Source organism: Selaginella moellendorffii, unplaced genomic scaffold, assembly GCF_000143415.4.
Source record: "Selaginella moellendorffii unplaced genomic scaffold, v1.0 SELMOscaffold_36, whole genome shotgun sequence".
Taxonomy (NCBI): domain Eukaryota; kingdom Viridiplantae; phylum Streptophyta; class Lycopodiopsida; order Selaginellales; family Selaginellaceae; genus Selaginella; species Selaginella moellendorffii.
In genome coordinates, this window is record NW_003314297.1 from 366,975 (window position 1) to 382,007 (window position 15,033).

Consider the following 15,033-nt stretch of genomic DNA (forward strand, 5'->3'; position numbering starts at 1 on the left):
AATGGATTTGATGAAAATCCCGATAATGGTGATGTCATCATGATCGTAAGAAAAATCGCGCCGTTGGATCGCCGGGGATCTACGATCTGGATTCGTCCATCACCGCATGCCGTTGGATACTGGAGAGCCATTATACAGCCGACACGTGTCATGACAATATCCGCACATTATGACCTGTCACGCAATATTCTGCATGATGTCGTTAGATGTTCACATCAACGGCCGGCATTCGATCTCTTAGATCAGACGGATTTCAACCGCATACGTGGCGAGCTGGTATCAGTCGATTCTACCAAATCCGACGATTGCGACGAATCCTCTACCGTATGAGCCAAATCCCCCCATATAAATACTACTGTAGTTTTCAACTCCCGCCGTAGTAACGTGATTTACAGCGCGGTAAATTCCTCTCTTGCTTCTTTGTTTTTCACCTACTGAGAATCAATCCAAGCATGGCTATGGCGCTAGGGTTTTGATTACCTGTCTCGCTGCCTGGCGCTCTCTCTCTTCTATCTCTCTCCCTCCGATCGAATGCGCAGGGGTATATAATTCGCGCTTGTCCGCCTGCTCTTTGCGCCGTGGATCGCCGTCGTCTCGTCGACAGGAATCGATAATCTTAGCATTCTTCTCAATCCCGTTCTTGGCTTGGCGATGGATCCCGGAATGCTGCAGCGCCAGTATGTGGAGCTGATGCAAGCGTCGTTTCAGGAGGTAAGAGGAGGGATCCTTTAGCAAAATTTGGTGCTGGGAATCACTCTAGAATCTAGCGACAGAATTGTGTAACGCTCGCTCTCATTCGCATTCGCAGAATCTCCTGGACGATCAGTTCTCGCAACTCCAGCAGCTCCAGGATCCCACAAATCCCGACTTCGTGGCCGAAGTGGTGTCTTTGTTCTTCGAGGACTCGGAAAAGCTGCTCAATGATTTGTCAAAGACATTGTACGGTGGAGTAACTTAGCGTGGTTTTTTCCCCCTTCCACTTGCTTTACGTTCTGTACTTTCGCTCTAACTCGTTTATCTCTTCCTTCGTCCACAGTGAGCACAATCCGATGAACTTCAAGCAGATCGATGCGTACGTTCATCAGTTCAAGGGGAGTAGTGCCAGGTATTCTCGATCCAAAAACCAGCATTGTCTGTGTGTGTGGTTTTTCGTTCTAGTGTTCTTATCGTTTTGGATGTTTGTCAGCATTGGAGCTGCCCGTGTCAAGGCATTGTGCGTTGCTTTTCGTGCCTACTGCGAAGAGGAAAACCGGGACGGGTACGATAAATGAACAGCTTCGATCTCTCGCGTTCTAACGCATGGCTTTTCTCTTGTTTTGTCTCTTCAGCTGCTGGCAATGTCTGCAACAAGTAAAGCGCGAATTTTTCCTTGTCAAGACGAGGCTCCAGGCACTGCTCCAAGTAAGTGCCTCGGACACTTTTGTTTCACGCAGAGCTAATGACGCTGCTCCTTTTGCATGATTTTCAGCTGGAGGAGAAGATCATTGCTGCCGGTGGCACAGTCCCGCTGCTCGAATGAGATCAATCGTGGTAGCAATATCGACCCCTCGTTACTTAAATGGCACTATGGATGGAGTGACCGTCTTAGAGAAGAGCACACACCGCGACTGGGCATATAGCTAGAAAACCAAAGAGTTTTGTTCTTCTGGTCACTCGGTTCTCTTGTAGAGTTTTTGTAGATCCCTGTATTGTATGAATCATCTTTTCCTTGTGCTTACGGTTTGTCTTAAGAGCTATTGTTTTTGCAAAAGAAGTCGGAATCTTCGAATCCCTCGCGGAACAAACTGTTACGAGTGAGAATCTCGATATGATGATCCAAAGTGGAGCGTGATTCGAGTTGTCCCTGGCAAAGGATACCTCATTATTGGATTTTTCTTGTGTACGAAGCTGGGCGCTCGTACATTTGTCATCTTGTCGTCTCGCAGATCTTTTCTCTCCAAAAGTTCTTCGCAACAATCTATGATGTCAATCGTCCAGCCCAGTCCAATCATCATCCGCGAAACATAGAAAGAACCTGTGCGAAGTCGAGAATCACGAGCAACGAACATAGAAAAAGCTGACACGATTGGATTTTTCCAGCACTCCCCCACAGCTACATTGTCTTGTCTTGATGATTTTACCACTCCCAATGTTAAACTCACTGGTAAAACATTGTAAGCTTTGTGGATGAAAGGTGGTGATGATCCTCGTATTCATATGGAAGATCCATGTTAATTACCACAAAGTAGATTTAAGGCTCGCGTATCAAACGAGAATGATCGTAGTGGCCAGCTACGCTGTCTGTCTAGAAGGCGTCTAGAATAAAACGCGCTTGCCTCTCATCCAGGACGCAGAGTTTTAACCGATTGATTCAAGCATGCCCGCCGAGGCCTCTGGAGCTCCTCTCCTTCCAGCGAGCCCAAGCCCACCGCCCAACCATCACTCCTCCCAAAAGATAAACCTGTGAGAAGAGAGAGATCGAGAACAAAAAGGAAAGATCTAAGCGCGAGAAGTATGGGACGAAAGAATTCTATGGGGACGCTCACGCGACTCGAGAATGGATTATGGGAGGGATGATTGCTCTCAAAAGATTATGTGAGAGATGATAGCTCTCATGCTCTCGACGCACAGTACTGATGCTTAGTTTTCTCTCTTGGATGATGGAGGTACAGGCTCCAGCATCGAGAAAGCCTCTCGTTCGTACTACTTACTCCTCTCACACGCGAAGAACAGAGGACTGGCGAGAAATTTCTCTCTTCCAACGGATTTTCGGAGGAATCCGAGGATGGACGGATGAATGAATGCCGCAGTGCCACTGGCTGGCCTAGCTACGAGAGAAAGAGGAGAGAAAGAGGAGTGATCTGACCTGCCATAGCTTGGTGGCGCTACTGGCGTTCTCGTCACTGCCTGAGCTCATCTTTAGCTCCGCTGATAGAGGCCGCCGCGCCGGGAATCGCACCGTCGACGAGGTGGAGACGTCGCGCTCGTACACCGCGACATCGTCGCCGCTGGCAGCCTCCATGGCTCGCCCTCCCTTGCCCTAAAAATTCCCATTCTTTTCAACCCTTCGTTGCCCATATAGAATATTCGTCACGCCTTAGAATATGCTTTCTTGGTTAAACCCTAGCGAGGCTCGGAGCTCTTCTTTTGTGTGCATGCGTTCCGTACAAGAGGGAATGTATGGCCACATCGCGTTACCACGAGCTTGGCCTAGGGTTAGGGTTTATGGGAGGGATGAGCTGAGTCGCATTTGGAGGGCGCTGGGGATGCGCGCGCGACCGGGCGCGTCCAGCTGCTGGAGGAGGTAAAGAAATAAATTCCGGATTGATTGGCCCCAGGAATTTCTTCGTCAAGCTTAGATCTGGCACGCATCGGGTGTATAGCTTCTTTCCCTCCCCCGGATTCGTCAGCGCCAGGGGATGGAAGGCCGCGATCCGAGCGACGATCTGGACTTTCGAGATGCGGGGGACGATGTAGATAGAGGCGCCAGTTATTTGGAGCACAGCGATGGATCGAAATTGGAGCGGAATCCGGCGGCGGTCGAGCTGCGCGCTAGATCTGGCGATGGCGGGCATGCAGAGGAATTGCCAGGGGAGGATTTCGACAATGTAAATCTGTTCGATAGGAGTGGCGGCATTGTAGAGGGGAAGATCGACGGGAATGGGTTCCACGATCTAGTTATGTCGTCGAGAAGAGAAGATGGCGGCGGGGAGATAGAAGAGGTTGATGAGTCCACCGCAGGAAATTCGCCTGGGTCCTCGTCGGTGGTGAAGCTCGAGGATCAGTTTGACGAGGTGAGCTTGAACGACAACGTCGGTACTCCCAGTGGTTTTTCCTCGGCCCGTGACTCGGTGAGTAGCATCACCGTTTTAAACTCGGGGAATGCCAGTCCCAAGAGCTCGTCGCTGGGGTCTCCTCTCCACTCGCGGGGAAAGGCTGTTCTTCCCGACGCGTCTCCAGAGCTCATGCGCCTCATTGATTCGGCGATCCAGGGCGCCGACGCCGACCAGAAAAGCTTGCACAAGCTCAAGAGGGTGGTGGCTGGTGAAGAGAGTATAGAAGGTGGCGACGGCAAAGTTGACAATGATACTCGTGCGAGGCTGGTGGTGGAGATTCTTCTTGCAAAGATGGGTGGCATTGAAGCTCTGGACGACACTGCTGCGCCAAAGATGATGCTGAGTGCCGGGGCTGCGATCGTGGCCGGAGAGCTTATTCCTTGGCTTTCGTCAGAGGGAGATACTGGGGTTTTCGTGTCGCCGAGAACGAGAATCGCCAAAGGCATCACTATGACTCTTCAAGCATGCACGCGGAACAGAGCGATGTGTTCGGCGGCCGGGCTGCTCAGAGTTCTCCTAGAAGCGGCACGAATACTTTTCGCTCGAAAGGCAGCTGCTGAAGAACAAGGTCACGAGTGGGATGCTAGTCCTTTGCTAGATGCTATCCAGGCACTGGGATCTCACTGTTTGACAGTAGTGGACCTCCGTCACTGGCTCTTCACGGTAACGGAGACTGGACAGTCGCTTGATCTTGTTCTCGCATTGGAGAAGACAATGGCGGGAGAAGAAACGAGAGGTCCTGCCTACACTTTCGAGTTCGATGGAGAGAGTTCTGGATTACTCGGCCCTGGAGACAGCAAGTGGCCATTTGGCAACGGTTATGCGTTTGCTACCTGGCTTTATATCGAAAGTTTTGCGGACACACTCAACACTGCGACGACTGCTGCTGCCATTGCTGTCGCTGCGGCCGCGAAGACGGGGAAGTCGTCAGCGATGTCAGCAGCAGCCGCAGCAAGTGCTCTAGCGGGGGAAGGAACTGCACATATGCCTCGGCTTTTCAGCTTTCTGTCAGCAGACAACCAGGGAGTTGAAGCGTACTTCCACGGGCAGTTTCTCGTGGTCGAGAGTGCCGTGGCCAAAGGAAAGAAGTCGTCTCTTCACTTCACCTATGCGTTCAAGCCGCGGAGGTGGTACTTCGTGGGCCTAGAGCATATCTTCAAACAGAGTCTGATTGGAAAGGGAGACAGCGAAGTGAAGCTCTACGTTGACGGCAGGCTCTACGAAGCACGTCCTTTTGATTTTCCGCGCGTGTCCAAGCCGCTAGCGTTTTGCTGCATCGGCACAAATCCTCCACCGGCAATGGCTGGACTTCAGAGAAGGCGGCGTCAGTGTCCTTTGTTTGCGGAGGTCGGACCGATCTACATTTTCAAAGAACCAATTGGTCAGGACAAGATGAACCGGTTGGCAGCAAGGGGTGGTGATGTCGTTCCTACATTCGGGAATGGTGCTGGACTACCTTGGCTTGCTATATCCGAGGAATCGAGGGCCTTGGCGGAAGAAAGTGCAGCACTGGACGTTGAAATCGGGCCGAAGACTCATTTACTGTACCATCCTCAGCTGCTGATCGGGAGGTCGTGCATAGATATTTCTCCTGCGGGATCGTCAGGTTCGTAGTTAGTTTTGCTTGCTGACAAGTTTACTAATGATTTTTTGCTCCAGGTTTGCACAGAAGGCCGGCTGAGGTTCTTGGCCATGTCCACGTGGCTTCTCGCGTGAAGCCCATGGAAGCTGTCTGGGCGATGGGTGAAGGAGGTCCTCTAGCGCTACTCCCACTTGTGGTTGGAAGCGTCAACAAGGAAACGTTGCAGCCAAATGCTGGTGATATCACTCTCTCCGTAAGATCATCATTTCTATCGGGACCGATCTTGCGTATATTGGCTACTGCTCTCAAGTACCCAGGCAACTCGGACGAGATGACAAGAGGCCACGCACCAGAACTACTTGCACATCTTTTGGGCCACCTTCTGGTTATCTCATCAATTTCGAAGTCAGTGGACGGACAGGAAAGAGACGAAGAGCTTGTGGCCGCCGTGGTGTCCCTTTGTCAGGCACCTAAGGGGAATGCTACCTTGGAAGTGCAGCTATACAGTAGCTTGCTTCTCGATCTGAAGCTTTGGAGCAGGTGCAGTTACGGCTTGCAAAAGAAGCTGCTATCATCACTTGCGGATATGGTTTTCACCGAGGAGAAGACAATGAGAGCTGCAAATGCAGTTCAAATGCTGCTGGACGGTTGTAGATCTTGCTACTGGATTGTTCCGGAGCCGCACTCGGTGCATTCATTTGCGGGTGGCAAAAATACTAGGCCTTTGGGAGAAATCAATGCTCTCGTCGACGAGCTTCTGGTGATTGTGGAGCTTTTAACTGGATCGGCTCAGGGACCTACTGCAGCGTCTGATGTTCGCTGCTTGGTACAATTTGTTCTTGACTGCCCACAACCCAACCAGGTAAAAACATTTTCGTCATTAGCTTTGTCTTGCGAATTTACCTGCATGTTTGTGCTTGGCAGGTCGCGCGAGTTTTGCATTTATTGTATAGACTTGTTGTACAGCCAAATGCTGCTCGTGCTGCGACCTTCGCGGAGTTGCTGATGAAAAATGGAGTGGTTGAGATGCTCTTGACGCTCATACAAAGAGAATCCGAGATGGGTGAAAATTCCGAGGGCCTGAATTTGCGAGAACTGGACGAGGAAGAAGAGGGTGAAGAATTTGAAGAAGTGCCCGAAGGTGATATAACGAGGACAAGTTCTGATTCTGAGGCTCCAGTTCCTTCTCAAAAACCGGTGGGACACAAGAACGTCGGAGGTATCACATTATCAATCAGTGCAGATACTGCTAGGAACAACTTCCGAAACGTGGATAAGGGAGATGGCATGATGCTCGGGATAGTTGGACTACTAGGGGCACTTCTCGTTGGGGGCCATCTCAAGAGTACCATAGGAAATACTGTCGCTGGCTCTGGAGCTGTTGAGTCACCTGGACTTGCGTCCTGGCTTTTATATGCGTTGCAGCGGGCGTTCCAGGTTGCTCCTAAGCGTCTGCTCACTCGTAACGTGTATTCTGCCGTCTTATCAGTTGTTGTGAGGTCCGAGGTAAACTAATTTTTTATTTTTTATCAACGATGTTTGTGAACTAAGGCTTGTACTTTTTCCAGGGAGGAATGTCGTCTACGGATGATGGTTTGGCAATTTTTGATACCGTTCATCGATTTGAACACAGACAGCTTTTTCTGTCTCTGCTTCGTGCTCTTCCTTCAGCACCACGAGAAATCCAGCTTCGTGCTCTCCAGGTACGTGGCGCTCTCTAGATGACCGTCGTCACTAAAGATGAAATATCAGGACATCCTCTTACTAGCATGCACTCACGCTGATAACAGAACGAGGCTGACGGCTATGCCAGAATGGCCAGAATGGCTACTGGAAATATTGATAGCAAACTATGAGGTGGGTTCTTTTGACCAGCCGTTCAATCGTGCTTCAAACTTTACTTCTAGGTGGGACTGCGGCAATTGCAAGAAGGACTCACGAGTTTTCAGGATCTCGAGGAGCTCATCTACAGCTTCCTGACTATAATATTGGAGCATTCAATGCGTTCTAAAGACGGATGGATGGTAACTGTCTCTTTCATCTAGTGTTTTGTTTAACATGTATTCATTTTGTAGGATATTGAAGCTGCTATTCATTGTGCAGAATGGCTTGCAATATTTGGCGGTCCAAGTATGGGAGAGCAGCGGTTAAGGTATGAGTCGACTTGGAAGTATGTCTTTTGACCTTTCCGATTTTCAATGCAGGCGCGAGGAGTCTCTTCCTGTCATCAAACGGAGATTACTTGGAAACCTACTAGATTTTGCTGGGCGGGAGCTTCAAAAGCAGGTTCGCCTCTCCATACTTCAAGAATGGTTGTCTTAAAGATCGTCTTTTGTAGACGCATGCAGTGGCAGCTGCAGCAGCCGGTGTAGCCGCAGGTGGTTTATCCCCAAGAGCCGCAAAGGTGGAAGCGGAAGCAGCTGCTCATCTGTCCATGTCTTTAGCGGAGAACTCGCTCGTGCTGTTGATGCTTGTGGAGGACCATCTACGTTTGCAACATCAGGCTTTCAATTCTGGTCTTTCAACCGGTTCCCTCAGCGTTGGCTCGATGTCTCCGAGAGGGCAGAATGTTTCGTCTTTTATGTCTTTCGGGAGATCCAGCTTCGATGGCGGAGAAAACTTAGGCTCTCGAAGGTATTCATCTGGAAGCGATTCTGGGCTTCCCATCGAGGTGAGTTGTTATCGACAGTCAAATTCTATGGCTTATTATGCGTCATTTGCATTGTAGGCATTCACTTCCATGGCTGATTCAAATGGACAGGTTTCGGTTAGTGCTATTGAACGGTTGACAGCCTCTGCAGCTGCGGAGCCTTACGAGTCTGTCAGATGTGCTTTCGCCTCTTACGGTAGCTGCGGAGTAGAGCTTGCTGAAGGGTGGAAGTCGAGAAGCCGCATGTGGTATGGGGTTGGTCTTCCATCCAAAGGTACTTGTGGAGGAGGTGGTGGTGGCTGGGAATCATGGAGTTCTGCTCTGGAGAAAGACGCCAACGGAGAATGGGTGGATTTTGAACTGGTCAAGAAATGCATCGTTATGCTGAAGTCCTTGCTACTCGACGACTCAGGCCCTGGAGGATCGGGAGGAGTTGGCTTTGGAGGGGGTGCAGGAACTGGAGCTGGAGGTGTTCATGCCTTGAACCAGCTTTTAGATAGCGATCAACCTTTCTACGCGATGCTTAGAATGGTTCTCTTATCTATGCGGGAAGAGTACACGGAGGAAGTGCAAGAGGAAAGCTCTTATGAACAAAATTTTGAGACTCATGGATCGTCGGTAAGAACAAGATCTGCTTTGCTATGGTGGTACGTAAAATTGTCTTTATTTTTCTGTTAAATTTGCAGCTGATTTCTATCCTGTGCATTGCAGTGTTATCTCTCCTTTACTGACGATGCCCTTGTCAGAAGCCAGAAGGCAACGGGTTCTGGTTGCTGCATGTATTTTGTACTCAGAGGTATGCATTTTTTGCTTTTCTTTCTAACATAAACGCTTGACAAGACTGCGTTGTGTAGGTCTGGCATGCTGTAAGTGCCGATAGAAAGATCCTGAGAAGGCAGTATGTCGAAGCAATTTTGCCACCTTTTACAGCACTTTTACGGAGATGGAGACCTATGCTATCTGGCGTTCATGAGTTGACGGACGCGGATGGTCTGTCTCCTCTTACTGTTGAGGATCGACCTCTGGCAACGGATGTTGTACCTTCAGAGGTGGGTAGTTATTAATTTACTAGCGATTCTTACATGGTTTTTTGTTTTACAGGCTGCTCTTGCTATGATATCACCATCTTGGGCAGCTGCATTTGCGTCCCCCCCTGTCTCAATGGCATTGGCAATGGCGGCAGCTGGCGTTGGTGGGGGTGAAGCATCAGCTCCAAAAGGTTTTCATGTGAAGCGGGAAGTCGCAAATGTGGAACGCAAGTTTCTGAGATTTCGTACCTTTTCTGGTTTCCAAAAGTCGGCGCCAGCTGAACCACCAGTTATAGCTTCTCCTGAACCGAAAGACAAAGCGGGTGCCAAAGCGGCAGCTTCAGCGGCAGCTAGAGATCAAGAAAGAGCTGCGAAGATTGGATCAGGTCGTGGTTTAGGCGCAGTAGCTATGGCAACGTCATCTCAAAGAAGATCTTCTACCGATCGTGAAAGAGTTCAAAGATGGAATCTGCTAGATGCAATGAGTGCAGCTTGGCAGGAGTTCTTCTCTTTGGGCGGAGAATCCGGACAAACGAAAGAACTAAAAAACAAAACATTAGCTTCTTTGTCAGCTATTGTGTTGACAACAAAGAGATTACGTTCTCTCGAGGTTCGTATTTCTAAAACTCCGACAAGTATTCTAACACTGTTAAGCAGGTAGAAAGACGATTGACGGTGATCGCGTCGGATGCTTTTCGGTTAGGCATTGGTCTGCGAGCTTGGCGTTCTTTACTTCGGCGACTGCTTGAGATTGAAGCGCTCTTTGGACCATTGTTGAGTCAATTAAATTGTCCTCGGGTAAGCTACTTCGCTGATATTTTGTTGATTTTCTTAACTGCATTAGTCGTTTACGTAGACGTTTTGGAAACTTGATCCGGTTGAAAACTCTCTGAGGATGAGGAAGAGATTGAAGATAAACTACAAAGGTTCAGATCATCATGGTGCGGCAGCAGATTACCGTGAACCAGAGGAAACACGTACTAGAGACTCTGCTCCTTTGCCAGATTCTCTTTTGACGGCTGGAGCACCGGCGCTTGTGCCCGAGACCACTGATGAAGGCACGGAAGACGACCTTGCAAGAAGCGACGTGGACGATGTAGATTTCAAGAGGGAAAATCATTCTCCATCTAAACAACACGAGTACGAGCAAATGGCTGCATCAACAGACTTTCCCCTCGCGTCGCCTGCACACTCTATACCGGTCACTCCTCAGTCAAAAGAACGCTTGTTGCTGGAAGTTTCAGCCGTGTTGGTTCAACCATTAAAGACCGGGAAAGGCATGTTTCAGGTATGAGTTTTGGCGCAGTTTTGCTTCTCTCTACTTAGTTGAGTTGCTGACCAGGTTACAACAAGTCACATATACTTTGTCACGGATTGGAATCAGGACATTGTTGATTCGTGTTCGCTTCCTGGAGGAACTAAGGTCTGGCATATTTCTTCTTTGAAAGAAGTTCATAGTCGAAGGTTAGTCTTACTCAAGATTATCTGGGTAGTTATTCACTTAGATATATGCAGATATCTGCTTCGAAAAAGTGCACTGGAGTTGTTTATGCTGGACATGTCGAACCATTTTTTTGATTTTGAGGTATTGTTTCTTCAGTTCGAACAATTATACAGTCGCCTTTTTGTGTTCTCTAGAGTGCAGACCAGAAGAGTCAGGTTTACAGGGCTCTTGTTCAAGCTCGGCCCCCTCACCTCAACACCATCTATGCCGCGACTCAGGTGGCGACTTTTCTAATTTTTGCTCTTTCGTATCGAGAGAAACTTGTTTCTAACTTAGTCACTTTCTATTCCGGGTAGAGGCCCGAGCGGCTTTTGAAAAGAACACAACTCATGGAGCAGTGGGCAAATCGGCAAGTGAGTGAGGTGTTTGGTTATTTCTTCAATAAACATATTAGTTTGTTTCCAGATCAGTAACTTCGAATATTTGATGCGGTTAAATACACTTGCGGGAAGGACGTATAATGACATCACTCAGGTACGATTTTCTTTGTCACGTACATTGACGTATGTTTCTTTCTTAGTATCCGGTGTTTCCGTGGATTCTTTCTGATTACACATCTAAAAAGCTAAATCTTGACGATCCAAATGTCTATCGAGATCTATCTAAGGTATTTCACTTCTGTCGACTAAGTATTATTCGAATAACATCGTGGTATAGCCTGTCGGTGCTCTCAACCCATCTCGACTCGAGAAAATTATGGAACGATACCATAGTTTCGACGACCCTGTTATTCCGAAGTTCCATTATGGTTCGCACTATTCTAGCTCGGGGACAGTAAGTCTTAATATCAGCTGATTTTGATACAATGTCTGAGTTTGTAATTACAGGTTCTGTATTATCTGACAAGGATTGAACCTTTTGCAACACTTGCAATACAACTTCAGGGGGGCAAGTTTGATCATGCGGATAGAATGTTCAGCGACATTGGCTCTACGTGGAATGGAGTTTTGGAAGACATGAGCGATGTAAAAGAACTGGTACGGTCTATCTTTTTGGTGTGTTTTCTGAGCCTTCCATTTTTTCAGGTGCCCGAACTTTTTTATATGCCCGAAATTCTCACAAACGATGGTGGTTTCGATCTAGGACGGACGCAGCTGGGAGAGCAACTAGGTATACAAGTAATGATACATTTAGTTTTTAATTCGCGGTTATCCTCTTATTTCAGGAAATGTCAAGCTTCCACCATGGGCAGGCTCTCCCATAGATTTTGTACAGAAGCACAGAACAGCACTTGAAAGCGAGTATGTGTCTGCTCATCTTCACGAATGGATCGACCTTATTTTCGGGTACGTTTTTTCTTTCCGTGACAAAAGAAATTGGCTCTTTCTCTGAACAGTTACAAGCAACGAGGGAGAGATGCCGTGGCTGCTCAGAATGTCTTCTTTTACATGACGTACGAGGGATCCGTGGATGTAGATAAGATCACTGATCCTGTCAGTAATCTGAAAAATAATTGTTTGGGATATGACGAGCACTAATCGCTTTGTTTTCTTTCAGGCCATTCGAAAAGCGACTCAGGATCAAATAGCGTACTTTGGACAAACTCCATCTCAGCTTTTGACAATCCCACACATAAAGAGACTACCTCTACATGACGTGCTACATTTGCAGGTTTGTATGCTTCTTATTCTTGATGATGATGGTATAACTCACGAACTTCTGTTTGCAGACCGTATTCAGAAATCCCAGTTCAACTGTGAGTTACTCCATACCTTCTCCAGAACGGTGCAACGTCCCTGCTGCAAAACTTCTTGCTGCTAGTGACTCCATCGTGACAGTAGACTTAAACGTACCAGCCTGCCATGTTGCAATGCATAGATGGCAGCCAAACACCCCAGATGGCCAAGGGTCTCCGTTCTTATTCCAGCATTCGAAGTCTGCTGCGGGCTCTAACGGAGGATCTCTGATGCGCATGTTTAGAGGACAGCCCGTAGTTGGCACTGAAGAAAGTCATTTTCCAAGGGTTATTGCGTTGCAAGCGCATGGCATCAGGAGTGATGCGGCTGTGGCAATATCTTCCAACGGAAGGCTATTGTTTACAGGTACTATAGTATTGAGATCACTTCTTTTTTTCTTACGTTTTTTCTTTTCTTTTCTTTTCTTTTTTTGTTTTTTTTTGGCTCCAGGTGGACACGCCGACAACAGCTTGAAAGTAGTGGCTACTAACAATGCGCGAGTCATTGAAAGCGCAGTTGGTCACTCAAGGCCGATCACTTGCGTTGGATTGTCTCCGGATGGAAGGACAATGGTGACAGGGTCTCAAGACGCTACAGCAATCATCTGGAGAGTGTATAGCAACTCGTTTGCTAGCACCAGCGGTTCAAGTGATCCTTCTACAATGGCAAGCGGGGATTTAGGCACTGTGGACATGAAGAAGAGACGGGTGGAAGGGCCTCTGTGTGTTTTGCGAGGACATGTTGACGAGCTCAGCGTTTGCTGTATCGACGGCAGCCAGGATATTGTAGTTTCTGCATCTCCAGGGAGGGGTGTTCTTCTTCACTCGGTAGCGAAGGGTAGATTTATTCGGCGGCTAGACATAGATAGAGCGGACATCCTAGCTTTGTCCACGGAGGGGATTGTAGTGGTCTGGGACAGGGGAAGCAGTAGACTGCAAACGGTGACGCTCAACGGGATTCAAGTAGCTACCAGAGTTTTTGAAGGTGATGTAAGTTCCATCGTGACGTCGTCGGATGGACGCCACATTATCGTCGGTTTCACGTCCAAGAAGCTTCACGAGCAGCAAGGCTTTGAGTTGCATCATCATCCGCGAGTTCCCGACGATGATGTTCCCGACTTAACACCCAAGGCGCTCCCATCTATCTCACTTCTCGACATTTACACGCTCCAGGTACTAGAGAACACTCTTAGCGAGCTCTTCTTTGTCAATACTAAGCTCTTGTTTTGCAGGTGATTCACACTTTGAGGCTCCAAGACGGCGAAGACGTGACTGCCATGGCTTTGAACAGAGACAACACAAATCTCGTGGCTTCTACTGCCAACGGACAGCTCCTTGTATTCACGGATCCCGCTGTAAGGACCATCACTTAAACTCGTTTGTTTCGCTAGAACTGTGATCTTAGAGTAACTTCATTTCTCCCGTGCTTCCTTTTTTTGACAGTTAAGCATTAGAGTGGTGGATCAAATGCTCCGTCTTGGCTGGGAAGGATCAAGCTTCTCTACACTATGATATACGAATTCTCCTGCGTTGAAGAGGAAGGAAAAAAATGAAAGAATGTTTCTTTGTTTTTTGATGCGCCATTTGCGTACAACGTCGTCTTGTGAAATACATTGTTTCAATATTGTCATGTTCATTCCACATAGCTAAAATGCCGCTGATGTGGTTGGTTGAAATTAAAGATTTAAGGGGAAGGAGGAAGTCCCTTTGTTTTGGTGTGCCATCTTAAGAATTCTTCTGTTTGACAGATCCAGGGTTCAAAAATTGTGCTAATAATCCCATTGATTAATCCTATTGAGGGTGAAATATATTATTTTAATATTATTATTTGCTTAATTGTGATGTATTCAAAGATCTTGCAGAGTTCAAAATTAACGATTTCTCTAAAAAGAATTTGACAAAAAAAAATAAATTTGTGGCTATTTAATTTTGCCACATTTAGCTCAATAAAAAATATTAAACCCTTAATTTGTACAAATATATCAAGGCTTAGGATATTTGACTCCATAAAATTTCTATCTTAATTAGTGGTTGCCTTTATAAACAACTTTCCAATATAACAATTGTTCTAACTTTTATGACAAATATCAAGAATGTTATAAATAGTGGTAGAAATATTTTGAAACTGATAAAAACATATACAAACTTTTATTAGACTTAATATATTTTTATTGATAATAGCTAAAACTCTCAACTATCTAATTCTACTAAATACATAATCATAATTTTAGTAATTTGTAAAAACTAACAATGATATTTTTATAAGTTTTTTAAAGTTATAGCATAACTTTTGTCTTCCATAGTGATTACACTATTGTGGTAGAAAACTTAGATGGTGATGAAAGTAAATGCATATAAATAATACTTTTACTATATATTTTGTTTTAGAAAGAATACATTTTTTGGGGTATTAACATTGTTGAAAAGGCTGACTTAAGATGATATAAAAGATATTTCTGTGCTTAATTTTGTAAAAACCTTTTTTATTTTTTAGGTAGTACCAGGCCTACAAAATCTACATGATGTTGTAGTGCACAATTTTCCAAACCACAAATGTCTTCAAGAATATTTAATACCACAGAGAAACACTTTCTTTTGTTGAATCTATAATTCTACTAAACTCTGATTTATTCCCTCAATTGAAACAAGGACACATTGCATTATGTTAAGTGACGTATTTTCTTTTACAGTAACTCTGCTCTCATCAACTTTCTTGAATTCTTAATTTTTTCTTTCAAAACTTACTTCCAGATTTCACAAGTGAAGTGAAGTAAGTTAT

The 15,033-nt window shown here is 46.6% G+C and overlaps 2 protein-coding genes across 2 annotated transcripts; both read left to right on the forward strand.

Annotated features, from left to right (window-relative positions):
• Positions 1-409: 409 nt before the first annotated feature.
• On the forward strand, positions 410-1,718 carry LOC9657836 (histidine-containing phosphotransfer protein 1). Its single transcript, XM_002977958.2, has 6 exons — positions 410-711; positions 809-939; positions 1,037-1,105; positions 1,187-1,258; positions 1,329-1,401; positions 1,469-1,718. The coding sequence occupies exons 1-6, from the start codon at positions 652-654 to the stop codon at positions 1,517-1,519; spliced, it is 456 nt and encodes a 151-aa protein (XP_002978004.1). The 5' UTR covers positions 410-651; the 3' UTR covers positions 1,520-1,718.
• Positions 1,719-3,122: 1,404 nt separating this feature from the next.
• On the forward strand, positions 3,123-13,895 carry LOC9653191 (BEACH domain-containing protein C2). The gene is made up of 31 exons (XM_024683180.1): positions 3,123-5,421; positions 5,475-6,259; positions 6,322-6,903; positions 6,966-7,100; positions 7,150-7,254; positions 7,305-7,421; positions 7,473-7,549; positions 7,602-7,683; positions 7,736-8,068; positions 8,126-8,694; positions 8,759-8,843; positions 8,902-9,096; positions 9,149-9,685; positions 9,733-9,873; positions 9,932-10,363; positions 10,418-10,539; positions 10,591-10,660; positions 10,714-10,797; positions 10,876-10,932; positions 10,985-11,053; positions 11,100-11,186; positions 11,237-11,353; positions 11,407-11,556; positions 11,605-11,689; positions 11,745-11,865; positions 11,916-12,012; positions 12,077-12,190; positions 12,249-12,621; positions 12,706-13,427; positions 13,487-13,609; positions 13,698-13,895. Exons 1-31 carry the CDS (start codon positions 3,399-3,401, stop codon positions 13,764-13,766), a joined length of 8,658 nt encoding a protein of 2,885 aa, XP_024538948.1. The 5' UTR covers positions 3,123-3,398; the 3' UTR covers positions 13,767-13,895.
• The last annotated feature ends 1,138 nt before the right edge of the window (positions 13,896-15,033 follow it).